This window comes from Bos indicus x Bos taurus, chromosome 7 (genome assembly GCF_003369695.1).
Source record: "Bos indicus x Bos taurus breed Angus x Brahman F1 hybrid chromosome 7, Bos_hybrid_MaternalHap_v2.0, whole genome shotgun sequence".
In the NCBI taxonomy this organism is placed as follows: domain Eukaryota; kingdom Metazoa; phylum Chordata; class Mammalia; order Artiodactyla; family Bovidae; genus Bos; species Bos indicus x Bos taurus.
The window spans coordinates 67,110,309-67,137,189 of NC_040082.1; the positions used below are offsets into that span (position 1 = coordinate 67,110,309).

Here is a 26,881-nt window from a genome sequence, read left to right on the forward strand (position 1 = left end):
TACTGGCTTGGATGGCCTCACCGCTCCTTCCTGGCCTCACCACAGTGCCTCGTCTACGCACAGCCAAGAGGGACAATATCACTCCCGTCCTGGGAACCACAAACTGGCTTCCCCCTGCTCCTCGGGCATGTTCATCTTCAGCCCACACACTCTGGGACCTCATGGACTTCGCACATGCATTTCACACGTGCCCAGAGCCAGCCTTCCTAGGTAGTTGTTCCCCTGACTGCCCCTTGTCCTCCTTTGGCAGTGTCCCCCTTTCATGCACTGAACACGCGTGTTCCCTCCATTGTGCTCCCCCCGGGGATATGCTCAGGGACCCAACACAAATGAACTCCTGCTCTGGGAGGTCAGGAGGCAGAGGTGAGCAGGGACACAACACACAGGAACAAGTAGCAGGCACGACATGCAGGGCCTCGAAGAGAAGCCAAGTGTAGCAGGGCATGGGAGCATGGGGTGAGAGTAAGAGCTGAAGGAAGCAAGGCAGGGAGCAAGCCGTTCAGGCCTGGCAGCTTCCGGGACAGAGGCCCTGAGGTTGGAATGATCCTTCCACTTTCACTGCACAGGAAAGCGGAGCCATTGAGCTGTATTGAACATAAGTCCGGGCAAACGGATGGGACCCCAGCCAGGCTGGTGGTAGTTGATGACCTTAGCATCTAGAAGGATGATGCATAGCTGTCTGAGAAAGAGCAGCTTTGGGGCTGACCTGACATGGAGTTTCAGCAGGGTAGTCTTGTTTGGTGGCACTCACAATATGTTGGGTTCCATTATCTCTGCCAGTCTTAACAAGGCGAGCCTGACAGTGCAGCCCACACAAGGGAAGAAAGATGGACACGTGCCCCGGAGCTCCCTGGCTGTGCACCCAATAGGCTCCCAAATTGGGAAAGCCATCGACGGGGAGTCTGTGCACCCCCAGGATACTGGGCTGGGGGGAGTCCTGCGCCCCAGGACCAACACTCCTTTGATTCCCCCTTCCCCTGAGGTCGAGGAATCGTGCGCCGTGGACCTGGAACGGAGATTCAGCTGCCTCTGGAGAGGGCGGCTCCGCGTGGGGAGGGGGCGCCCGGGAGCGTAGGCTCCGCCCCCCGCCCCCTCCGGAAGGGAAGGAGAGGCGACGGCCGGCGCGGAGCAAGCGAGCGAGACGCGGTGGCGAGTGCGGTTGGGGCGGCCGGCCGGGGACCGGGCGGCACCGAGCTGGTCGGAGCTGGCTAGCAGCCAACGCGATCACGTGTGCAGCCCCTCCTCTCGCGCCTACCTCCCCCGCGCGCCGCGCTCTCCATTCATAAATTCTCCTCCTGCTGCTACCGCCGCTACCGGGCGCCGGAGCCAGCCGGGAGCGCCGCGCAGCCGCCTGCCCGCCGCCCATGGGCCGCGCACCCCGGCGCTGAGGTAGGCGCGTGCGGGCCTGGGGTTGCACTGGGTCGGGCGGGGGGCAGGGCGAGGCCGCACGGCTAGCTCTGGCTAGAGATCTCCGGCCCTTGCCCGCGAGGCGGCGAGGCCGGAGGCTGAGAGCGGAGGAGCCGTGGTCGGCGTGGGGGCCAATCTTTAGCGCTCTGCACCCGAACTTCAGCGCCCGTGATAGGGACCCTCGCCCACGCCCACCGCAGCCTGTTTCCCCTTGAGAGATTCGGCCAGAGCCGTGGCATTTCCGCCCCCTGGCTTAGCCCGAGATTGAGACAAGCCCAAAGTCGGTTATCTGCATCTCACTTCTCGCCATCCCCATCTCCGGGGCCGGTTGGGGACGCGGGGGTGGGCGCAATGGTGAGCCCGATCCGGAGCCGAGACCCCGCGGGTCTTAAGGGTGGCCTGTGGCCAACCTTCGCCCTAGGTTCACGTCCCCGACTGCCCCCTAGAAGCCCACCTCCCTTACCCCTGGGCCTCCTACTGTCTTTCCTGGTCTCCTGTCAACGTCTCTGTGCCTCTGCCACCTCCTCCTCTAGCCTGAACTCATTTCCCGACCTACATAGAGGGGCCCCCTCCCCCATGGATGCAGGGGACCCGCGACCAGCCTCTGACCCGAAGTGCCGAGGACACCTGGCTTTTGCCAGGCCCCTCCCCTGCTATGGGCCTCGGTCCCCGCCTCCCTTCGTCCAGTTGGGTGAAAACCCCGATGGATTGGGGGCGCTGGAACCTGTGCACAGTCTCCCATTCCTGTGGGCAGGGGCCGCGCGCAGTGCCCACTCAGAGCTGCTGGTCATCCTTGCCCCAGACTCCGTTCCCTGACAATCCAGAGTGCAGCCGCCGGTCCTTCCCACCGGGAGGGCGCATTGGGGAGGGCGGTCAGGTGCAACGTCCAGGCAGTCCCTCTGCTGAGATCTGAGACCCTTCCTATCTCGGTGCCCCCAGCGTCAGGCAGACGTGGAGCCGGCCGGCTCCGGCAGGGAAGGGTGCGGCGGGGGCACGCCAGCGGCCGGCACCGGCGGGCGGCGGCGGCAGCAGCCATCTTGCCGCCCCGGGCTGGCTCCAGCCGCCCCAGTAGGAGGCCTCCCTCCCCCGCGCCCCCTCCCCTCCCCAATGCTCCCTGGCAACCCGCCTCCCCCTCCCCCCCCCCCCCCATCTCGGCCTGCTAGCTCAGTCACCATGGGAACCAGATTCTTGAGGGTTGGGAACAGATGCGCCTCCTTTGGCCTTGTCACTCCCACTAGCGCTGGGCGGAGTGAGTCCTGAACCTCCTGGAGTCGTGACCTGGGGATCCCAGGGCTCGGCCTCTCCGCCCCCTCCCCTGGCTGGACAGCCCCGCGGATGGTCCGAGTCCCGGCTATTTTGGAAGCCGTCTCCTGGGGCCGAGGCAGCCCCTCCCTCTCCCCGGATGGGGCAGGCCGGACCCCAGAACCCTGGGGTCTGGCGGTAGTGAGCTGATTCGGGTCTCAGTTTCCCCTCTCCTGGGCAGGGCTCCCGGCCTGCGCCACCTTGCCGGGCTGGCCCCACCGGCTGGGGAAGCTGGCTATTGGTACGCACGCGCCTCCTCCTTTACAAAGATGGGGACATGGAGGTCTGATCTGAGCCGGTGGGGGCTGCCTCGTGGCTCCCCCAGCACCACCACTCTGTGAGTCACCGCCCTGTGTGGGCCCCTGCTCCCGCTCCCGGGAAGGAAGACGGGAGAGGGAACGCGGGAGCTGGAGCTGAGCAGGCCCTGCCTCCGCCCCCCACCCCTCCTCCTAGCCTCATCATGCAGCCCACGGCCACCATGGCCACGGCCGCCGCTGCCACCACCACCGCCACGGTTGCCCTGACCACGACGTGGGACAACGCCACGGATCGCCCTACAGTGAGTGAGGGATGGGGGGAAAGGGGGGGACGGGGCTGCCAGAGGTCATGCCCACTGGCCCTGACCCCTGACCTGCTGGCCCCGCAGGCAGAGCCTGGCCCAATCCTGGACAGCTATCTGCTGCTGATGGTGGTGATGGCGCTCTTTGTCGGGGGCGCCCTCGCGGTGCTGTCGGGTGCGCTTCTGCTCTGCAGGCGCTGCTGGGAGGCGCACCGACGCCTCCACAGGTGCGCAGTCCCCTCTCCCCCACCCCCTCGGGGAACTGGGACAGGTCAGCGTGAGAGCTCCCCTAAGAGCAGGTGCAGGCATGCAGGCGTACTTCTAAAGGACAGTGCCCAGGCTCCAGTGAGCTCGGGATGCTGCCTGTTGGGAGCCCTGCTGGGGCCCCAGGGAGGGCAGCCAATCTGGGTCCTCAGGCCCACTGTGCTCTCTCGCTGCACTCCCCAGAGCCCCAGAGGAAGCAGAGAAGACCACCACCTACCTGGACAACGGTGCCCACCCCACCCAAGGTGAGGCTCCCTTCCAGGCCCTGTCCCAGCCTGTCTGCCCACACCTGGCCACCCCGCAGCCGCCCCCCTTGGGCCGCCTGACCATCTGTGTCTGTCTGTCTCCCCCACCAGACTGGGCGCGGCTCGATTCCGACTCATCTCTGTTTCCTTAAGCCCACGCGTAGGTGCTCACAGGCGCGTGCTGCGTGAGTGAGTGTGTGAGCGGATGAGCGAGTGCCCGTCCACCCTCCCACCCTGCCCCGCCCCTGGTGGTTAGCCGGGCCCTCTGTGCTCCCTTCCCAACCACTCCCCTCCCTAGTCGCCTGCCGGCCCACTCGTGGCCCACCCTCTCTTGGCTCTCCTCGCAGACCCCGAGTTCAGGGGGGAGGATCCGGAGGGTCAGGACACCGAGACCCAGCGCTTCTTGTCCACCAGCTCCACCGGCCGCCGGGTGTCCTTCAATGAAGCAGCCCTGTTTGAGCAGAGTCGGAAGGCGCAGGACAAGGGCCGCCGGTAAGGAGGGCCAGTGCAGCGGCTAACCTGGGAACTCGCCTTGCCGCCCCCGCCCTCCCCAGCACCTGGTGGGCAGTGACAGCGGGGCTGGAGAGGGCACTGGAGTGTGTGTGGGGGCCCGGCTTGCCCGAGGTGACAGGCAGGCGCGCTGGGCGCAGGTACACCCTGACGGAGGGGGACTTCCACCACCTGAAGAATGCCCGCCTCACCCACCTGCACCTGCCGCCCCTCAAGATCGTCACCATTCACGAGTGTGACTCTGGTGAGGCCAGTGCAACTGCCACACCACACTCCACGGTTGTCCCCAAGGCCAGCCTTGCCATATTCCAGGTGAGTCAGGTGGCAGGTGGCCCGGAGCTCAGGGGTGGGACCCCAACCCCACCCCCACCCAGCAGGCACCACCTTGCCCACCCACACCCTCCCCCAGCTGTGCCCCTCACCTCAGACTGGGAAGTGGGGCCTGGCCAGGTCCAGTGGGTGGGGGTCCAGCACGCCCCCTCACCCACCCATGCTCTTTGACCTGTCACTGCTTCCTCCTCCCCCCTGGCTCTGTCCCACAGCCCCCGGGGAAGGCCCTCACCGGCCGCTCCGTGGGCCCCAGCTCCGCCCTGCCAGGTGACCCCTACAACTCGGCCGTGGGCCCTGCCAACTTCGGGATCAGCCCCTCGGCCTCCAGTGACTCCGGGGAAGGCAGCTCGGTGAGGCCTCCCCAGCTCCGTCCTCTGCCCCTCTCCAGCATGGGTCAGCCTATGGGCCTCTACCTGGTCCCCGCCCCGGGAGGAAGAGGGTCAGGTTATACATGGGGCCCACGTGCATTTGGCTCACCTCCTCCAGGATTGTCCAGCAGCTGGAGAGGGCATGGTCAGGACCATCCCAGGCTGTGGGACAGGACACCCCCTACCCTGTCCTGTTCTGGGCTGGGCAAGACAGAGCTGGCCTTTGCCTGGAGAGCCTCTCAGGCAAGGTCTGGGGGTTGGGGAGAGGCCCAGCCCCCCCTGGTTTAGCGTGGCCCCCACCCAGCCCCAGCTCTCTGCTCTTCCTCTGCACTCCAAGTGAGTGACAAGTGGCCCAAGCCAGGCGGGCACTCGGGCAGCAGGGAGGGGTTAGCGGATCTCAGAGCATCTCTCTTCTCTCACAGCTGGACACTGGGGCCAGGAGCGCCAAGCCTGGTGTGCAGGGGGCTGCAGCAGGGCCTGGGGAGGCGGGCCCAGGCTCTGGGGCAGGCCCCGTCCTGCAGTTCTTCACCCGCCTGAGGCGCCATGCTAGCCTGGACGGGGCCAGCCCCTATTTCAAGGTCAAGAAATGGAAACTGGAGCCCAGCCAGCGGGCATCCAGTCTGGACACAAGAGGTGAGCTGCAGCCGCTGGTGGGGAGTGAGGCCCAGGGGGATGTGGAGCAGCAGGTGGCTCTGCACCGTCGGGGGCGGGTGGGGAGGTGGTCCCCAGTCCCCACCCCAGACTGGCCAGCATCATCTGCTCACTAGTGGGCATCTGGCCCACAAGCTGGTCAGGAGGATGACCGGGGCTGCACACAGTGAGCCAGTAAAGCCAGGGCTTGTCCAGCTAGAGCGGACAACAGTGAGCTTCTCCCTTGAGGCCTCGTACAGTGTTTCTGGTGCTGTAGTCAGCTAGATGACATGTACTATGGTATGGCTGTGTGCCAGTAAAACTTTATTTACAACCACAGGTGGTCAGCCTTTGATGCTGCAGACCCCTCCTCATGGTGCCCTGGACACAGGGCTTCTAAAACCTCAACCCAGGGGCCATGCAGGTCGGGGGTGGCGGTGGCGGGTGTGGCACCAACTCCTGGGACCAATGCTGCTCACTGGAGCTCAGGAGGGCCAGGCTGCTAGGGCACTTACTGCCCTGGGTCCCAGTGCCAGGAGAGGCAGGGTGAGGGGATTAGGGACAGCACCTTGTTGGAGCCAGGCTCCGGCGCCATGGGGCGAGGGAGGGCTGATTTCTGGTTGAGTGCTCCTGGCCGGGAAGGGGAGGGGAGGGCTTGTCCTGCTGCCCCACTGGGAGCCTAGGTGGAGCCTGTAATTCCAGAGGTGATTACAGGCAAATGCACACAAGAAGCACGCAGAACCTGTCTGCTGGGTTACTACCATCCCCACCCCTGAGGCTCTACCACCAGTTTCCCTGGCCCACCAGTGAGGTGGGATCTGGAGCTGGCAGGAGAGAGCATCACCTCTCCCCCTCCCCTGTCCCTTACTTGGCCCTACCTTCACCCTTCAGCCAGGCCGTGTCTTACTTGATGACCAGGACAAGTCCTTGCTCTGGCCACACCTGCCTGCTGCCTTGGCACCTCCACGCATGCCCACCCTGGCCGCTGGGCTTGGTCCTGGTCTTCCGACCCTCAGCACCTTCGTTTTCCAGCTGCACCACAGGGTGGGATAGACACTCACCTGGTCCAGGCTGGTGTCTGCTGGCCTGGCTCAGATGTGGGCAGTGGGCCTGGTGCCAGGAGGGGCTTAGGCAGGTGGTCGGTTTTCCTTTACACAGGCTCCCCCAAGCGACACCACTTCCAGCGGCAGCGGGCAGCCAGTGAGAGCATGGAGCAGGAGGAAGGGGATGCCCCCCACGTGGACTTCATCCAGTACATTGCCAGCGCGGGTGACACCATGGTCTTCCCAAGCCCCCGCCCCTTTCTGGCCAGCCCCACCAGCCCGCCCCCCAGTCTCGGCAGGTATTTTTCAGTAGATAGAGGTGCTGGGGTGGACCTGTGGGCCCCTGCCCCATCCCATCCCCCATAGGTGGCCCCGAGGACGGGCGGTCGAGTCCCTCTGGCTCCACAGTCTTCCTGGAGGCTGCCTCACTGGGGCCATCTCTCCAGCATGGGCTGCAGAAGGGAAGTGGGGGAGAATGGGCAAGGGTTGAGGGATGGGTGGGGCCCCTGCATCCTGCTGAAGCCTAGGGCGTGAAGGTCTCTGCTGTGGACCCAGGGTACTTCCCGCTTGCTGGTGCTCCTGGGGCTGGACAGCTGCTACTCAGAAACTGTTATCACCACTTCTGGGGGTGCCACCCTCTCCCTCAGCCTAAGGGCAACTCCCAGGAAACTCTGGGCCCCTGTCAGCAGGATGGACAACTGGACCCAAGGAGCAGGGCAGGCTTCCAAGTCCTGGGTGCTTCCTGGTCAGGGAGATCACAACACTTTCTATGTGTTATCTTCCTCCTGGGTCCCTGTCAATCTGTGGTGGGGGCCCCTGGAGGGGTCACCCAGGTGTCCGGGCTCAGGTGGACTCCACTTGGTCCAATCCAACCCCAGCAACCCCTTGGTACACGAAGTTCTTAGTAAGAAGGCATTTCCTGAGAAGAACCTTAACTCTTTCAGGGCGAGGGGCCAACCCCCTGCACTACCAGCAGATGCCCTGGTCACATTTTCTTTTAACATTTTATTTATTTTTAATTGAAGGATAATCGCTTTACAAATCGTGTTGGTTTCTGCCATACATCGGCATGAGTCAGCCATAGATATACGTGTTATACATATATCCCCTCCCTCTTGAACCTCCCTCCCATCTCTCCTGTAAGACCCTGGTTGAACTGGCAGGCGCCAGGACGGCTCTGGGTTAACCCAAGAGCATCCAGGCCAAAGTGGACAGGCAGCACTCAGAAACATCATCTTCCACAGCCCGGCCAAGCCTAAAGGGTTCCCATCTGTGCCCATCGTCCTGGACCGAGAAGCAGGGTGGTCAGGAGGGGGCGGGGAGGGGACGCGGGGCGGGGGGAAGAAGGGGGGCCAATGCAGCCTCCTGACTGCGGCCTGGTTTGTAGGCTAGAGGCAGCCGAGGAGGTGGGCGCCGCAGGTGGAGCGAGCCCTGAGTCCCCCCTAGAGCGTGGCATCATCGCGGGGCCTGAACAGCTACAAGACTCAGATGGAGAGCGAGACGCGGGGCTCGAGCAGGCCCCGACCATCTACCGCGATATCTGGAGTTTGCGCGCCTCGCTCGAGCTGCACGCGGCTGCCTCTTCAGACCACAGCAGCAGCGGCAACGACCGTGACTCGGTGCGCAGTGGCGACAGCTCGGGCTCGGGCTCCGGGGGCGCCGCACCCGTCTTTCCACCGCCCTCGCCGCCACCCACACCCATGCCGCGGCCGGCGGATGGAGAGACGGGCGGACCACGCAAGCTGCTGCAGATGGACAGCGGCTATGCCAGCATCGAAGGCCGCGGTGTGGGGGATGATGGGCCCCCTAGCGCGCCCGAGAAGCGCTCCTCCTTTACGAGTGCAGGCCGCGAGGCCACCGTGGGCTGCAGCTTCGAGAGCCCCGCACCAGAGACACCCGTCCGTCCCCGCAGCCCGCGTGCCTGGCCTCGCCGCGCTCCGCGCCGCGACTACAGCATCGATGAGAAGACAGACGCGCTGTTCCACGAGTTTCTACGCCACGACCCGCACTTCGACGACGCCCTGTCTGCCACAGCACGCCATAGGGCGCGCGCGCACCCGCACCCTCATGCACGCAAGCAGTGGCAGCAGCGGGGCCGGCAGCACAGCGACCCTGGAGCACGCGCTGCGCCCCCCACCCCATCCACGGCCCAATCTGGTGCCCCCCGCCCCGCGCGCGCACCCCTGCGCCGCGGAGACAGTGTCGACTGCCCGCCCGACGGCAGAGCAGGTGATGACCCGGCCACGTCCTCCATCCCCGTCATCGAGGAGGAGCCCGGTGGTGGATGCCCGGGGTCCGGCCTGTGCGCTGGGACCCCGGGTGCGCTGCTGGACAAGCTGGCGGCCAGCCTCGACGACAGGCTCTTCCCACCGCGGCTGGCCCAGCCGGTCGCCGTGGCCCCTGCGTTGGCCACGGCCGCGCCCACGTCCCCTGACCACAGCCCGGTCTAAGCCTGCGCCCCGTGCCCACCTCGTCAGCTTATTCGGCACCGGCGGGGCCCCGGTGCCGAACATACCTGGGGTGCGACGCCCCGGCGCGCCTGCGCTGGGACCGCGGGCCTGGAGCACCAGCGCGGTTCCCCAGGCGCCCCAACGAGCGCACGCACAGTCCCCTCCAGGCACTTGGTAGAGTCGACTAGAGGGAGTGTGGGGGATTCTAACCCTGGGGTCCCGAGGGCCACACTCAACTTCCCTTGGCCCCAGACTGTGGCCTCGGGGTGTTGACGGGGGTTGCCAAGTGCGCGGCGCTGCGTCTCTGGCACATAGATACGGAAAGCGCATGCGCAGGGCTTGCATCCAGACGGTGTGATACGGGCCTACCGCGCAATACGCATGCGCACAGCGCCTCTTCCAGAGACCAATGAAGCCTCGAGATTCGCTCGAAGCGCACGCGCCACGATTTGCGCCAAGACACAAGCGCAGGGACCGCAGGGCGTCAAAGCTCAATCTCTTGATTGAGCCGTCCCTGGCTAGGAGGTTAGCTCGAGGCCGCAGCCACCAACCCTTCGAAGCCGTTTACCTCACCGCGGCGAGTGCTCGCGGCAGTCCGCACCCCCCCCACACACCCCCGAGCAATAACCGCTGCCGCCGCCCCCAGCCCTGCACACGCCTTCCACCTCGCTCCTTCCCCGTGTCTGCACCCCACACCCGCCCTCCGCATGTTGAGCGGGCCGCACGCCCCGTAACCGCTCCGTCCAAAGAGCCGCCAGGACTCACCAGTGTTTGAGACATAAAACCCAAATGGTCAAGGTTTCAAGTTTCCCAAGCTTTATTTATTGCCAAAAGATGGGGCAGCCCTCGCCGGCGGCCGAGTCGCCCTGCCCCGCCCCTCCTTTCGAAGCTTCCTGCAGTCTGTGTACCATCCAGTGATGGAATTTGTGTTCTGTTTTCTGGTTGATTATAAATATTTACTGCATACTCTTGCTTGCTCTGGGTTGTTTCTGGGACCCGAGAGCGCAGACATCTTGGGGATAAGGGGATGAGGCACTCCCTAGCCACGATGCTGTGAAGCTGTGGGCCCGGCTGAGCAGAAGGGCCTGTGGAAATTTGGGGAGGCCGGGCTCCCGCTGAGAGCAGAGAGATCCAGCATGGCTAGAAGCAAATATGCTTAGGAGGCCCAGGTCTCCAGCAGGTAGCCCGGCCAGCCCCTCCACTGTGGGACCCACAAAGGGACCCAGGCTCAGGCTCAGATCCCCTGACAGCATGCTGCCACCCATAGTTCCCAAACATCCCTCACAACCACAGCTCAAATCCACCTGTTTTATTTTTTGTTTAAAAAATAAAAATAAAAAGGAACCAACCAAACAACAAACACAAGGAGGCCGCCTGGTTCCCTTGGGCATGGGCATGCATCTGGGTCAGCAGGCCTGCACATCATGCCCATCCCGCTGCGGCTGTGGTTGATATGAACACATCACCAGGTGTGGGAGGTGCTAACCAGTGGCAGAGTAAAAAGAGGAGTTGGGGTGGACGAGAACCAGTAGTCTCAACGTAAAGTGCATGGCGAAGGCTGGCATGGGGCCACGCCGGGCCCTCTCCCTCCTCCCCTAGCTGGGGGAAGGGGCTCAGCACAGGATTGCAGTCAGCAGGAGGTTGTGTCCACCGGCTACCGAGGGAGGGCCAGACTCCAGTCCCTGCTGTCCCCCAGCCACAGCCCTCCAGGACCCTCTGGCTTCCAGAGGAGCAGTCAGCACAGAGGGCGCTGTGGCAGCCTTCCTGGGCAGTGAGCAGCAGGCCAGCTGTCGATGGGAAGACTGAGCAGGACCAGGCCAGGCTCCTGGGGACGGACTAAGACCAGGACACAGGTGGGTCACTTCTGGGCCAAGCAAGGTCCTGTGTCACAGGCAGCATGCTCTCCCTGGATCCCTCCAGAGGGTGGGGAAATGGAGACCTAGTCACACAGTGCTGTCAGACACCTCCACTGGCCAGGGAGAGCTGCGCTGCCTCAAGGGCCCACCCCAGGAATCTCTGGTCGCCTGGTGGGATTAAGCAGGGCCCTTGTGCCACAGATCCAGGCCTCCCTGCAAAGAGCTTCTACCCTACCTGACCGGTTCTGATTCTGGCAGGTAAGTTCTGTGGGGGCCATTTCAGGGGCAGCTCCCAGGGAGAGGGGGCATGGATGGACAGGGGCTGGACCCTCAGGCCTCCACCCCACTGCTCATATCCTGAGTGGCAATGAGTGTGCAAGCACCTGTGAGGCCCACCCAAAACGCCCTTTGTGGACTGGGTGGTCAGGGCTGGGAGGAGGGAACAGGGAGAAATGACAGCCTCAGTCAGAGCACAGCCCCCTGCACTACCCCACCCCCCAAACTCCTCCAATGCCAGGAGCAGCCCTGGGCTGGACAGGAGGCAAGCCCCTCGGGTCTGCAAAACAGCCTGTCAGCTTGAGGGGCCCTCCTCCTGCACACACACCCCTCCAAGCCCCCGCCCCACACCAAGTAGCCAGTGTTCTGCAGAAAGTGACTTCCTTCAACTGCAACCCAGACCCCAGGAACAGTGACACAAACCAGACAGTAGTGTCCACAATGTGCCCCACCCCCCTGACCCCTCTGGTCCCGGTCCCATCCTACCTGCGGGCAGCCACCCTCATTGCTGTTTGCAGGCCGACAGCCGGCGGATCTTGCTGCTGGCCGAGCAGGCCTTGCGGGCAGGGTTGGAGGCGGCGCTGGCCCGGCGCTCTGCCCTCGACCTGGTATTCAGCTGGGTGGTGTCGGTGCCATTCACGCACACAGCCTTGGGAAGGACCCGGTTCTGTGCGCTCCGCCCAGCCTCCTCCTCCAGAACCTGACCTTAAGAGGAGAGGGCCAGAGTGTGCTGACTGGGGATCCCAAAGCACACACACTCTGCATCATTCCTGCCTGAACCCAGGGCCCCCACCACCTGTCCCATCTGACCTGCCACAGGGCCTCATCCAGGGAGCGGGAGGGCGGGCCTTCGAACCAACCGACCAGAGTCAGGCCCAGCCCACGCTCACCTGCCCGTTCAGCTGTGAGAGGGGCTCCGCACTCAGGTGAGTGGGAATGTGGTGGAGGACCAGAGGCCTGGGGCCCGAGCCTTAGCTCTCTCACCTGGGTGAAGGCCAGAGCCCACTGGGCCCTGTGGAACACAAGTGGCTGTACTCAAGCCAGGCGTCCAGACTTGATGTCTCTCTCGAAACAGCCCACCCTGGTTCTCCATGCCAGGCACAAAAGAACACAGAGGCAGGTTCGGGCGCCTCCCATACCCCATGCCTTCCTGCACGGCCTGCCAGCCCTCACTGGTTCCTGGGGCCCTGCTTCGTGCCTGCTGAGCGGTGGGGGAGGGAGGGGTGCAGGAGCCCATGCTGACCACAGCACACCCTCCTCCCGTGGATACCAGGAAACCACCACAGCTGCCTCGAGCCCGTCTGGTCCTCACACAGGAGTGAGTTTCCACCAGCGGCATGTGGGGCCTGACTCGGCCTCTGGACCTTACTGGAAGCCACCTAGGCATGTGTACAGGCAGCAACTCAGGTCAGAACTCAAGAGCATGGCAGGGTGGGCGGGTGTCAGGAGCCTGCTCTAATAGGGGACGGGAGTGCCAGGGCGCCGAGTACCACAATGCTGCTCAGACCACCAGGGTTCAGCCTCCAGCACAGCAACCAGAGCTGGGGGTTGGCCGGCAGGTAAGGAATCTGCTCCACTTGCCCTCAAGGCACCAAGGGCACTGGCCCAAGCAAAACCCCTCAGGGTGGGTGGCAGGACGAGGGACAAACCAGGGAGACCCTGGTGAGCAGATCATGAGATAGGACTGAGCAGATCATAAGACGGGACTGGAGCAGCCCCAACACAGCCTGCCGTTGGCCTAGGGCAGTTCGGCAAGGGGCAGCTGCCTGATCCCGGTGCAGGCTTGTCCCCCATCTGGAGTACGGACATTTCTGGACTAGGGGTCTAGCTTGGGCCCAGACAACTGCTCTTGAACAAACATTCCACACCAAGGAAAAGTAGCCCAGGCCTCTGGCATAGGCCTTAAGGGACAGCGTGTAGTCAGTGCCCAGCGGGCCTTGGGGGGGCCCAGCAGGGTCCACACTCAGCCAGCCAGACACCTGTCCCAGAGCCCCAGTGCCTCCCAAAAGAACACCTTGATCCTATCCTGCCAGGAACAGAGGTCCAGGAGGCCTGACTTTGGACTGGGCTGTGGCCGAGTTTCCCAGCACAGGGTCTCTGACCTGACCCCAAGACCCCAGTGGGAAATGGCTACAGCCAGCCACCATGTGCACCAGAGGCCTGACATGTCCTGGGAGTTTGGGTCCGTGCCCACAGGCCACCCTGCACACAGGCTCTTTCTACAGACAACACCTAAGTCCTGGCCGACGAGCCAGAAGGAGGCAAGCAGGACCTCACGTGCGATGCAGGCAGACCTTTATGCGGAGCCAGTGGAACCAGCCCTGGGGCAGCACAGAACCGCGGACGCGGTGGCGGGGCAGTGGCCCAGCCTCCCTCACACCCTGGGCAGGGTCAGCGAGAGCCCGCAGTGCACAGGGTGCGGGCAGGGCGGTGCTACACTAGGGCCTGGGCTCTGCCTGGAGCTCCTCCAAGGCCCTGGCCTCAGCTTCCTCTCCAGAAAGTTCTGAGCACGGGCTCTCCCGTGGGCCTCTCTCTCTAAGCCCTGCCTCAGACGCCTCCTCGCCACCTGGGGAAGAAGGCCAGGCATCAGCAGGGCACTGGCGCCAAGAGGGCCACTGGACCCTTGGGCAGAGCCCCCGGCCCTCCCCTCGATCGGGGCTCACCCGGCACTGTGAAGTCCTGAGTGTAGATGACGTCGTCCTCAATGTCGAAGAGCTCGTCGTCCACGTCGTCAGCACAGCCGTGCAGGTCCTCCAGGTAGGGCATCACTGTCATGCCCCGCCACCGGTCCTTGCAGTCCGCGCTGGGCGGGATGGGCACCGGCTGCTCAGCTGGTGGGTGCTTCTTCCGGAACCAGCTGTGGGAGCAGGGCATCAGGGTGTCCAGGATGGCTCCCCACACGGGACCACCCTCAATTCCCACAGAGAACTACGTGGCGTGCAGAGATGGAGAAGGGTGGGGCCAACAGGAAAGACTGAGCCGGCAAGACCCCTGCACCCGACCCTCCCCCTCCAGCACCCAGCCGGGCCAGGGACTCACCTGTGCTGCCGGATCTGCTGTATGGAGAACCGCTTGGCCGGCTCATACTCCAGCATCCCTGCCAGGAGACCAGCCGGGGGCGGGGTCAGCGCGGGCAGAGGCCCCGCCCCTGCCTGGGAGGGGTGGGGGCGGAGGGCGTGGCGCATGTGAGCGGAGCCCCGCCCCCGCTGCAAAGCGAGGTCAGGAAGGAGACCGGAGCAGGCTGGAACACAGGACAAGAGCCCACCCCAGGGATCCTGAACCTGTCCACACGTCCCAGGAAGACAAAGCACAGGGGTCGACCCTGCAGTGCCCACCCGGCTCTGGCCAGCAAAGCCTGTGACTGGCAATTCCTGCCGGAACCCCAAATCCCCAAGGCGGCAGCAGGAGAACCAGGGGCCTCCAGGGGGACACACTCTAGAACCTGTGTGAAGGCCTTTGCCTGGAACCCGGACATGCAGAATGGGCAAGGCAGCCCATAGGTCTTGCTGGGCTGCCCTGAGGTGGCAGGGCTACAGGGGTGCAGAGCCCACAGTCCCTGTCTGCCCGCCACCCCCCAACCACCGCCCCCCGCAGGTAGCTCTGTTCTCAGAAAAGTGTAACTCTGGGATGCTGGCACTCAGAGCTGAGCCTGAGTGGTGCAGAAGAGGAAAGATCATGGTCACAGCCCTGTTGTGGGAGAGCAAAGGCAGGGCTGGGGTGGTGTTCCAGAGACCTGTGGGCAGGAGGCTTGCCACCCAGCTAGGCAAGACCTCTAGGCAGGCCCAGGCAGAGAGGACAGGACACTGCCTGGACCTGGGGGACAGGGACAACCAAGACCCTCCGCCATCTCATCAGCCAGACTTGGGGCTGCTTCTTATTTATTTCGTTGCACTGGGTCTTAGGTGAGGCATGAGATCTAGTTCACTGACCAGACATCGAGCCAGGGCCCCCTGCATTGGGAACTTGCAGTTGTAACCACAGGACCAGCAGGGAAGTCCCCCTAACTTGGGACTGTTTCAAGTGTTTTATGAGTGTGAAGGCAATAACAGGTCATCATCTGTGTCACTGGAGCAAAGAAAGCTTAAAACTGAGAGAATTCCAACCCATCAGTCCTCGATGAAGGAAGGTCTAAAACATCAGTCCTTGCTAGAGCTGGGGGAGGCTGGGGGTGTGTGGTGGGGGGTTGGGCTGTGAGCCTTCAAGGAACACTTGGGCAGGGAGGGCCAGGTCTGAGTCTGTGGGGCTGCCACCTCCCACATTCCAACAACACCCTGGGAGGGCGGGAGCCCAGTGCCTGGCTGCCAGGGTGACCCTGATGCGGAGGGCGGGACTGGGTTGCACCACTGCAGAGCACTTGAACTGCAGCTGCTCAGCTTCACTTCACCTTCACTAACAACCAGAGAACTGGCGTGACTCCGTCATCAGGAGGCTCTGGAGCCACGCAGGACTGTGAAGCTGCTTGTTCATCTGTAGGCCACATACAGGCTAAAGCACGGATTAGGTGTCCGGCACAAGCCGAACGTCAGGTCAGTTACACAAGGCCCCGGGATTGCCGGCAGAGGACCTAGGACGGTACCAGTCACACAGGCAATATCCTGGATGTGCTGTATCATCAAAACTAGCTTCACCAGGGAGCTCCCTGCCAGTCCAGGAGTGAAGACTCTGTGCTTTCACTGCTGTGGACCTGGGTGCAATCCCTGGTCAGGGAGTAGGATCCCATAAGCCACGTGTGGTGTACAAAAACATAAAACACTAACTTCAGCCAAACCCCAGGATGCTGGTGTGGCTTTATGGGGGCCACCTTGGGTCAGGCTCCTGGAGGGGGGGGCAGTGCCACCTGCTGAGCATCCTGGGAACTGCAGCAGAAAGAGGTCCTGCAGGAGACCCCCCCACTCACTGTTACTTCCCCTAGGGATGGGTAATCAGGACAGGGTGGAACCAAGACCCAGGGCAGGTGGCAGAGCCCAAAGGAGCCAGCGACCCCTCCCATGCTCCACTCGGGCTGCTCTCCAAGCCTGGCTAGGCTGTGCCCACCTCCCATGGCAGGGGGGGGGGGGGGGGGGGCGCGGTGGTGCAGGCGGCTGCAGCACAGAGATGGCTCAGCTCTCAAGAAGCCAGTGGTCTATGGAAGACCTTCGGGAGCCCCCACACCTGCAGCCTAGCATTCACCCTGAAGGCCTCACCTCTGAGCAGGTCTGAGAGTGGGGGCCCACAGTCCCCCGGTATGGTGTAGTCCCCCTTCCCGATGTTCTCAAACAGCTTGTAGATGTTGTCGCCCTCGAATGGGTACAGGCCTGTTGTGATGTTGTAGCTGTGACCCAGGAGGACAGACCAGTCAGAGCCTGCCCTGTGGCCCTGGAGCCTCTGCCACACTCCCCCACCCCCACTACACACACACACACCCCACCCCCTGCAGGGATCGGACGTGAGGACGATGGTCTGGAACACACAGTGCTGCTGGCTCACTGTGAAGACACGGAAAGCCACTGGACTGCGCGCTCTAACAGGATGGGTCAGGGGACATCTGTCAGTGAGCTCTCAGTGGAATAAAACGGATGCCTCTTTGCCCAGACCATTGGCTGCCTCACGGGGCTGCAGCACCAACTCGCCTTGGGCGGGAGAACACAGGCCCCCTCGCTGCTGCCGGGCTTATAGAGGGATAGATGCAAGGCAGTCTGGGTCGGAGCCAAGCATCACTGGCGACTTGTGGTATCTTTAAGAACTCAGGCCCAGGAGTCAGGACAGAAAGCCTCGCCCGAACAGTGATGGGTGACTCGCGCAGGGGAACACCAGCACAAGGCCGAGGTGGGCAAGAGGACAACTGGTCCCAGTGCATGTGCCCCTCCCCACAGGCCTCCTGACCGTGGCCTCCCCAGACATAGGGGACCTGCCAGGAGGGGCAGGTCGTGAAGGCCTGGAGTCTGAACCGAGTGCCTGGGGCTGGGTTGGGTGAGTTAGAGGGACCCTGGGCTAAAGGCACCAGGCCCAGGGCACTTACAGCGTGACTCCAGCTGACCAGATGTCCACCTTGAAGCCAGAGAAGGTGTCCAGGCCATTGGCAATCTCAGGTGGCTGGAATGCTGGAGAGCCCTGGCTGGTCCGGCACGTGTCATCCTCAGCAAACGGGTGCAGTGCCTGTGGCAGCGCCAGGTAGCCCTTAGGAAATGGCCCCAGGGACTGGACCCCGTGCCCCGTCCGCCCCGGGCCCCCCTACGCACCTCAGCCACACCCAGGTCAGAGATCTTGAGCGTGCCACCAGTGGTGAGCAGCAAGTTGCCAGGCTTGATATCCTTGTGCACGATGCCCTGGCTGTGCAGGTATTCCAGGCCGTCCACCAGCTGGCAGAAATACCTGCGGGCACAGCTCTGTGACCACCACCCAGGGCCAGCCACCTGGGCTGTGCTGTCACCCTAGTCTCTGGCCTGGAAAGAGCCATCCTGCTCACCGCCCCTGCCCCCCGTCCCCTCCTACCACAGGCCAGCTGGTCCTCCAAGCAACTGGGGGCTGACTCTCCAGGAGAAGTTGGCCTTGGGGCAGTGAGGCCCAGTCAGGGGCTCCCCCAGCACCAGGAGGCCTCACAGCCTCAGGCAACGGGCATGCAGGGCAGTGTGTGTGCAGAGAGGAGCCAGTGGGCTGTCACAGGGCATGCACAGCAGCCAGGGTACACAGTCGCAAACTGGGCGCCAAAGCCCTGAGTTTTAAAACACACTTGAACTTCCATCTCACTCGTGCTCAGAATAACCTCTCTGAACACAGGACCAGGTCCCTTAAGGCCCTGGCCCTGAGTGACCTGCAGGGGCGGGGGCAGTGGCGGGGCTCGAGTTCACTCACCCATGGGCCTGGCACACAGGGAAGCGCTTCTCTGGCACACTGTCCAGCATCTCCTGCATGCCACACACGCAGTACTCCATCACCATGTACGTGGGCCGTGCTAAGGAAAATACGCAGCAAGCACCCCGCTCTGGACAGGACAGGCCCTGGGACACAGACAAATGCTGGGGGTGGGGCTGCACCAGAGGAGTGAGTAGGAGCACTTGGGAGGGATCATGGGCATTGCAGTGGATCCCCACCTCTCCACAGATCCTCCAGCGCCTTCCTGTGGAGCTCTGTGCCGCCTCTGGGCTCAGGCCACACAGCCCAGCATGAAGGCCCCTGGTTGTTCCATCCCAAGGAGGAGCTTAAGCCTCGCCCCCAAGGGGAGTGAGGGATAGAGGCCCAGGGGCCCTGGGGAAGAGAAGGCTGGAATAGTGGGGGGGTGGGGAGGGAGTGAGAAAGGGTGGGAGCCAGGGTCAGGTCGAGGCCCCCCAGCCACACCTCTTTGTGAAAAGCCCAGTAATTCTGCATCTAAAAGGTCAGAGATAGACCCCTCAGCAGGACCCCAGGCCCCTAGACCTGGCCTCTGGGAGTCGCAGCTCAAGAGGAGAGGGGAAGGCCAAGCAGACTGCCAATATGCCCACCCACCCGTGGGGACATGCCCAGCTCCCCACCCCCTGCAGGATATATCTTCTGCTTCTCCTCGTTGTACAGCACATCCACTAGCTGGATGACGTTCCTGTGCCGCAGCCTCCTCAGCAGCTGGATCTCCCTGGAGAGAGGACGGGTGGTCAGTCGAGTCCCGGCAGCCCGGGCACACCCAACATGTGGAGGGCACCGCATGGAGGGTGCCAGGTCTGCCAGAGCCCAGCAGGGCTTCAACATAGCAACAAGACCAGGAACGTCCAACACTTGGACTGAAGATGCATGGAGACCACAGCAAGGGCGCACAGGGGCAGCACAAGGGGTGTGGGAGCTGGGACTCCAGAGACAGCCCTCTCCACCCCCACCCCCACCCCGTTGCCAGTGCAGCTCCTGAGGATTCTCTGCAGGAGCCGGTGGTAGTAAAGGGGGAAAAGTCGGAGGTCTGTGAGGCGGCTTCGAAGAACGTCGAACAGTCACCAACTGACCCAGCACCTTCACTCAGGGTATGTGCCTTGGAGGACTGAGAACATGCGACATGTGCACATGTGCTCATGGCAGCACCATCCATGGCATGGAAGCCCAAGGGTGGACACAGTGTCCCTCCACACCCAGGAGCATCCCTCAGCCCTGAAAAGGAGAGAAGCCCTAATACTTGCTACCACATAGACGGGCCCTGAGAACACGATGCTCAGTGAGAGAAGCAGACACAGGACACGCAGGGTGTGATCCCACTGATGGGAAACGTCCAGAACAGGCTGATCCACAGACACAGAGAGTGGGTTCCTGGTTGTCAGGGGCTGGGGAGGGGATAGAGTGACAGAGGAGACAGGGCTTCTTTTTGGGGTGATGGAATGTCCTGGACCTACACAGAGATGACCATTACTAAAAAGATACCAAGTGCCACGAAACTGCATGATATGTGAGTAATACCTCAATAAAGGTTTTGTAAAGTCCTCACCAGGAAGCCCATGCGTGATACATAAGAACATCACGGCAGGTGAGGGCCTGCCCTCTTGAGACTCAGCTCCCACCCCTCCCACTGTCCACATTTCATGAAAAGGTCGCCTATTCCAGAAAACCCACACCCCACCCTCACAGACCAGTGCACGATCCTGGGCCCTCATAGTGGAGGTCCTCCTTCCACGCGATCATGGCCCGGCACTCAGAGCCCCCACTTCCTAGAGCCAGTGCGCAGGAGGCCCTCCACTTGCAGGAGGAAACACAGCTTCACAGTGGCTTCTTGCAAGCCCACTGGCTGCTCCGTCCCTGCCCAGGGTCCCCTCTAGGCCAAGAGGATGCACATCTAAATTCTCCTCTGAACTGAAGCAGGGGGAGGTGACTCAGAGGCTTAGCCCCGGGTTCACATCATCTGGCCACCAGGGTGAGCAGGGACCACACACACGGCAGCTCCACCTGGGTACTGACCCTGGCTGTGCGGGCTCTGTGGGTACGTGGGGAGCAGACTCTGATGTGAGGAGTCCCCCTACATCGTGACACAACCACCACGATGTCTCCCAGTATCTCTGGGTGTCCCTGGGGACAAGGCAGTATGGTGAGTCCTGGTAGGTGGGAGCAGACTCCCCAGCCTGCCTCTGGCAGGGCCTCCCTCAGCCTGCCCAGCTTGGGCCCACTGTGGACCAGCAGGTCCCACTCACTCCTGCAACAGGCCTTCCCAGGCTGCTGTGGGCCAGGCACTGGGTCCGTGGGCACCCTGTCCTGGGGGTCCCCTCAGACGCTCCAGGCCCACCAGCACTCCTTGGCAGTGGCCCTGTGCTCCCAGGCTTCCTTCCCCCATCATCTCATAGCTCTGACTCCCAGCCTGCTGCCGGCTCCCCAGGGCCAGAGCTCAACTGTGGTGACTCAGGGCCCCTCCCCTGCCTTTAAGTTCTCCACCCCTTCTATCCGACGGAGAGGTGGACACCCCAGGCCGCCCAAATGGAAGCCTTTGTCCTGACAGTAGTGACGAGGCCTCTGGGGTCTCTGCCGCGTGCTGCCTGGTCGGAGTACAAAGCAGCTCCTTGCAGAGGTGCCAGGAGAGAGGGCCCCAGGGAGGGGTCCTGGGGCAGCTCCCTCAGTGTTTGATGTCTGCTAAGGTAACTGGCCAGCAAGGGCACCCACCACGGGGACGGGATTTGCAGCCCAGAGGGGAAAGCGGCACATGGCGGCAAACTCAATAGAGAGCCCGCAGGCTGGGGCGGGGATGGGACACAGGGCCCAGTGCAGACCAAACTCCTGAGGCATAGGGACAGCTCAGGTGACCATCCCCATCAGCCTCCTGAGAAGTGAGTGAGCCCGATGTCAACACCAAGGAAGGGGCACCACCACCAGGGAAGGGGTCACGGTGTCAAACTCTATGAGAAGAGAATTGCACACCCACAAGGCCAGGACTGCAGCGGAGACAGCACAGACACACACTCCGAGTGGGTGAGGGGATGCAGGAGGATCCCTGAAACATGCACTGCAGGGGCCGAGATGTTCTCGTCACCTAGGAATAGCACCACTGGCCAGAGAAAAAGAAAAACATTATTTAAAGAAAGAGGAAAGCCGGGCGCTCAGCCAGGATGCAGGAAGTGAAATGAGAGGAAGCAAGCCTTCCGGTCCAGCCGCAGTTGCTCAGGGCGGGCATCGCAGGGACCTGCCTGTGGTGCTGGGAGCAGAGTGGAGCTGGGGTGGGCTCGCTGACCGCCCACAAGGGGAGGGCAATGAAAGAGCCGGGTCCTAAAGCACTGGAGTTCACAGAAGAGTGCAGCTGCCCCCATGGCAACCCACCTCAGGGCCCCGGGACCGGCCACCTCGTTCCCTCTAGATGCTGACGGGTCCACAGAGAGCAAGGAAGGGGTGATGGCTGCTCTGGCCGAGGGACACTGAGCAAGACCCCCTCACCCCTTGGTCCTTCTGCTGATGCTTTCAATCATGTGGCGAGGGGCAAGAGACGAAAATGAGGAGAAACTCAAGAAAAGTGAAGTTCAACACAACACGTGCTCGCACAACTGCCAAGCACCACAATTCCTAATGGGCATCAACAGGGGATGACCCATGCATCCACTGATGGGGATGGATACACATGTCCACACACAGGGGCAACAGGAGTAGATAACCCACACGTCTACTGCTAAGGATGGATACACACGTCCACACAACACACCCACGGGCATCAGGAGGGGATGACCCACACATCCACTGATGGGGTCAGATACACATCCCCCCACACACACGGGCAGCATCAGAAGCTCTGCCACTCGCTATCATGTGGATGCACCTGAGAACACGAGAGGAGCAGACACAGAACACATAGCGTGTGATTACACTGATGGGAAACGTCCAGAACATGCCGATCCACAGAGAGTGGGTTCCTGGTTGTCAGGGGCTGCGAGGGGGAGCAGGGGTAACTGATGACAGGGATGGGGCTTCCTTTTCGGACATGGGCTGTTCCAGAACTAGAGATAGGTTGTGGTCGCACTCTCCAGGAAAGTACCTGACCCTGAGTTACCTGCTCACAGCTGAGTTTCAAATCATGTAAAACGTGTCTCACTAAAGCTGTTCAGAGAACATGCCACCTCCAGCTGTGTAGTAGACACATGATGATGGGCGACTGGGCTGTGACTTCCAACAGGCTTCTGGGTGAGGGGCCAGCGTCCCCCATGCTCTAGCCTGGGCTGTCCCTATGGCCCCTGGGCTCCATTGCATATAGTCACCCCTAAGTCAGGACGTGCAATGAGATCCTGGGTGCCTCAAGGAGCAGCTGTGCCCTAGTGATGACAGGTGGCCTCAGGGAGGAAGCTTTACCAATACCTGGATAGTGGGGGTACCAGCAGATGCCAGGACCTGGCAGAGGCCACTTGGGATGGGAACGAGGGCCAGGAAAGTCCAGGCTAAGCTACAATCCCAAGTACTCACTCTCGGGTCCAAGAGCCCACCAGTCACCACTGCTGGCCTGGAGACTGGCACTGGGCACTGGGGCCAGGACGCAAGGCAGGAGCACCAGGAACACTGATAAAGAAGGAGGCTGGCAGGGCCCCAAGTTGCCAGTCCCGGCTCTGCACAGCTCACCGAGCACATGCATCAGGCACACAGCAGGCACAGGCCCTGAGCTGCCCTCTCACAGAGGGAACGTGGGGCGGGAGCATGGAGACTGTCCCTGCTTCTCAACAGCTGATGGAAAAGCTCACAAAGAATAGGACCTTGTGACAGGTGAGAATCCTGTGAGCTGGGCCCATCTGCCCTCCCAGGGGTCAGGGGAGAGGGGTGTGTACCCACCATCTGTACAGGCATGAAGCCCCAGGGCTGCTCCCAGCCAGGGAGGCACCAGCATGGCCTCTGTGGCTGACCGGAAAAACAAGCAGATACAACTTATATGGAAAATGACCCTTTTCATTCAAAGTCCTTGGATTGGTAAAGAGAAGTTCAAAGGTGTCAGTGTTAAAATGACAACTGCTTTCTTTTTCACTTCTTGATGCTTTTCTGAATGTTCCTATTTTACAACAAGAACAAGTTAGCATGACTTCCCTGGCAGTCCAGTGGCTAAGAGTCCAAGCTCCCAATGCAGGGGGTCCAGGTTCCATCCCTGGGTCGGGAAGATCCTGGAGAAGGGCATGGCAATACCCTCCAGTAGAAAACCCACGAACAGAGGAGCCTGGCAGGCTACAGTCCATAAGGTTGCAGAGTCAGACATGACTGAGAGACTTACACACATAAAAAAAAAGAACAAAGAGGGACAAGCACAAACCACAGCAGCCCTCCTGGGAGGAGTCACAGGAGGGGAGACTTCCTCTGTCACACACTGCATTTCGTAAGGAATGCGTCCATCCCAACTGGAGCTGCGGGACTCCTGAGGCTTGTCTGGAAAGTTCTGGACACTTCACTCCATGAGAAGAGTCTGGAGTTGAGTTTATTAAGTCTCTCCAAGACAAAGGAGCCTTTTTTCTTCTTTGTAGCTGCCTGCCAGCAAGGCTGACCCAGAAGCCTGGATCTTGGGGCCCTGCTTGAATGCCCGCACAGAACAGTCCAGCACATATCGTCAGGATTCAGGACAAGGGAACAGGGCACTCAGAGCAGGGCTCGCCCTCATGACATTCAGGAAGGAGGCACGGGGGTTCTAACCTGAAGGCACATACCCAGCAGGCCCTCCCAGCACCAGCCCACAGGTGGCCAGCTGGCACGGGGCCAGAGCTGAGCTCCGAGAGGGGAAGACCTGTGCCTCTGGGGCTGAGACGGACAAAAGGGCCCGACCCTGCAGCTGTGGCACCTCACAGCAACCCCCAGGCCGCTGTGGATGCCAACCACCCTGCCTCCCCAGGCTCAGTCTCCCCAAGGCTTCCTCCAATGGACACTGTCTTCACAGTTCCAGAGACCACAGCTGATGGCTCAGGAAACCAGAACTGGGAGCCGTGATCTTCCGTCGGATGGCCAAGCAGGAGGGAATCTCTGGGTGGTGATCGCCCTGTAACTTGACCTTGGGCACATACATTTGCAGATGGGGAGGGGCTACCTCAGGTGTGCGTCACCCTTTGGAAGAACTGGGCACTCACCCACCTGACACCTCTCCCTCATCTCAGGGTGGGGCATCTGCAGATGTTCCGGGTGCCCCACTTTCTCTGAAGCCCCCGGGATGGCCAGCAGTGGCTGGGGTGGCCCTAACCAAACATCAATTGGTGCTGGAAATGAGCCTGGCCCCTCCCAGCTTGGGATGCAGCAGAGCATAAGGCACCAGACACTAGGGCGACCTGCGCCAACTCCATCCAGGAGGGCTTGTCCAGGCTGGAAGAGTCCAGCACCCCACTCCTGGGACAGACCAAGGAATGAGGCCTAAGAGGAGCCAGGAGGACAAGGACCAGCCCTGGAGAGAATGTGTGTGTGGGGGGGTTCCCTTTCTGCCAGCAGCATCCAGAAGCCCACTGGCCCTCAAACCACAGCGGTGGCCAACTGGTAGCCCGAGGGTCACCTCTTCCCCACACACTTCTGGATTAAGAAGAAAAGGTGACTCAGAGAAACAGGGAGTGGGGATTGGATCAGAAGTGTGGCCTAACTTAGCCTGCAGGAGGGCACTGGCACCCACTGTCACCTGGCCTGTCTCACCCAGGACACTGGTGGCCCCTGCCTAACCCTCACCATGCAGGTGGCAGATGTGCACAGAGAACTGGCTGGGCTGGCTCTGGGACGCCTGGTCCTGCCGTTGCTGGGGGTCCATGGCTGGGGCACGGTCTGCAACCGGTCTGGCCCCACTGCCCTGCTCTCCAGGTGTCCCACAGCAGACAAAAGCAGCTGGGCGCTCACTGTCAAACTGCCCGGAGAGCAGCGGGGCTGGGGGGAGGGGTGAGAGTGATCAGGGAGCAGCACTCCCAGGACCTGCCAAGGTCACCAGCCAGTCCTGCCGCCTGCCCGGTTAGATAAAGCCTTGGGCTGGGGTAGGGTGGGATCCCCAGGCAGCAGAGATAAGGAGAGGGTGTCCCCTTCCAGAACTAGCATAAAGGACGGAGGCAGGGCTCCCACCGCCTTGGGGATGCCTATGGCCAGACAAGCGCCTGAAAAAAATCTGTGTAAAAAGTTCGCCTGGACACAAGCCGACCCCCACTTCTCAGGAGCCACCAAGCCTGCAAGTCGTGGATGTGTCCTGTGGCACATCCCAGGCGAGTGAGAAAAGGCCAAGTTCCCCTCTGCAGACTGATAAACCGGTGCAAACAATTATTTTTGGCAACCGCAGCGTCCCCCTCCAACAAGGTAAACAAATGGCGTGTCCCGGCCCTAGAAACAGCCTCACGCTGGGACGAAACCTGCTGGCGGCAGGCAGAGCCCTTTCCGAACCCAACTGCTTTTGGTTTTCCGAAGCCAAACCAACGCTGGCCGCCTCCGCCGGGTACCTGAGCCCTCCGGACAGCTAAGAGGGCACAGAGGGAGAGGGGCGCCCCCTTCCGAGGAGGGCCCCGCCGCGGCTGAGAGCAGGACGCAACGAGCGATCCTGACTTCACTAAAGTTCCCCAAAGAGTTGCCCACGACTCTCCCTGGCTGGTCGACTCGGGTGCTTAAGGAAACGGAGGACGGAAGAAAATAACCGAGAAGAGAAGGGAAGAGGAAGGGAGGGAAGGGGGAAGAAGGGGGCCGCCCAGCGGCGCGCGTCCCCACCCAGGAAGCCCGGACTTACTTCTTCACGTTGGCCTCCCCGTTAGGGATCCTCCGCAACTTCTTCTTCTTGAGGATTTTGACGGCTCTTCTGCACAGTGTCTCCGAGTCCAGCACCTCCTTCACCTTGCCGTACGACCCCTCCCCCAGCAGGTCCCCCATCAGGTACTTTCCGATGAGCTTGGCCCGCTTGCGGCGGGGCTGGTAGATGACCTCGGTGGAGTCGATCCGGTGGATGAATGTGTCCATCCCCACCGACATCAGCTCGCCCTCTGTAAACATGCCCAGTTGCTGCGGGTCCGCCACCTCCATCCTGAACTCCAGGCCTCCGACTCCGGCCGGCGGTCCCTTATCCCCTTTGTGAACTTCGCGGGGAGCGGTTCTTCCTTTTGTTTCTCCCTCCCCGCCCCGCCTCAAAATTCCCTTCTCCAAAATTAAAAGTCAACAAAATCGAAAAAATAAGAGAAAAAGAAAAAAAATAACAAAGGAAAACCCTCTTGGAAAAGAAACGATTGTACTGAACGTAAGTTCAAAAGGCGCGGCTGGTCCAGAGCCCGGGCAGCCGGGCGTGCGCAGCGTCCCAAGTTTGGGGGCCGCCCGACCTCGGACCTTCGGGGCGGGCAGGCGCGTCCACGGGGGCCCTCGGGAGGCCGGTGGGGCCGGGAAGTGCTAGGTCATCCTCCAGGGACTTTAGACCCTCGAACGAACACGGACGCGGCCGGGCCGAGTCTTCTCCGCGCCGTCCATTACCAGCGGGCCATGGCGCGCGCCCGGGGTCCCGCGCAGGCCAGCTCTGGGGCTTCCAGAGCTGGACAGGTGAGCTTTGCCGGGAGCAGGGCGCGCAGCTCGGGGGCGTTTCCCGCCGTCTGGGGCGCCCGGGACGCCGGCAGGTGCGTATCCGGAGCGCGCGGGGCACCTTCGTCCAGCTCGTCCAGCTCGGCCAGCTCCCGCCAGCGCCGGGGCTGCCCGGGGCCCGCCGGCTGCAAGGAGCAAGGCTCGTCCAAACCAGCCGTCGCCCGGGCGCCCGCACACCGGCCCGGGACACCCAGCGACCGCGCGGGCCCGGC

The 26,881-nt window shown here is 62.3% G+C and overlaps 2 protein-coding genes across 13 annotated transcripts; one reads left to right on the forward strand and one right to left on the reverse strand.

The window, feature by feature from the left end:
• Window positions 1–1,325: 1,325 nt before the first annotated feature.
• On the forward strand, window positions 1,326–10,074 carry CBARP (CACN subunit beta associated regulatory protein). Of its 6 annotated transcripts, none has more exons than XM_027546618.1 (10): window positions 1,326–1,389; window positions 3,163–3,268; window positions 3,356–3,495; window positions 3,716–3,777; window positions 4,125–4,269; window positions 4,428–4,599; window positions 4,830–4,967; window positions 5,408–5,618; window positions 6,774–6,957; window positions 8,046–10,074. In XM_027546618.1, the coding sequence occupies exons 2-10, from the start codon at window positions 3,170–3,172 to the stop codon at window positions 9,106–9,108; spliced, it is 2,214 nt and encodes a 737-aa protein (XP_027402419.1). In that variant the 5' UTR covers window positions 1,326–1,389; window positions 3,163–3,169; the 3' UTR covers window positions 9,109–10,074. The 6 variants fall into 6 exon arrangements, with proteins under 6 accessions (XP_027402419.1, XP_027402420.1, XP_027402418.1 ...); XM_027546619.1 differs by lacking the exon at window positions 1,326–1,389 and adding an exon at window positions 2,564–3,046 and having other exon boundaries at window positions 4,504–4,599; window positions 4,871–4,967; XM_027546617.1 differs by lacking the exons at window positions 1,326–1,389; window positions 3,356–3,495 and adding exons at window positions 2,565–3,046; window positions 3,889–3,962.
• Window positions 9,908–26,881, reverse strand: STK11 (serine/threonine kinase 11). Of its 7 annotated transcripts, none has more exons than XM_027546622.1 (10): window positions 25,837–26,881; window positions 18,742–18,825; window positions 18,072–18,161; window positions 17,459–17,591; window positions 17,239–17,375; window positions 16,424–16,551; window positions 14,280–14,337; window positions 13,904–14,097; window positions 11,727–11,940; window positions 9,908–10,944 (listed from the first exon to the last, which is right to left on the reverse strand). In XM_027546622.1, exons 1-10 carry the CDS (start codon window positions 26,124–26,126, stop codon window positions 10,722–10,724), a joined length of 1,551 nt encoding a protein of 516 aa, XP_027402423.1. In that variant the 5' UTR covers window positions 26,127–26,881; the 3' UTR covers window positions 9,908–10,721. The 7 variants fall into 7 exon arrangements, with proteins under 7 accessions (XP_027402423.1, XP_027402426.1, XP_027402424.1 ...); XM_027546625.1 differs by having other exon boundaries at window positions 11,727–11,945; XM_027546623.1 differs by having other exon boundaries at window positions 10,928–11,014.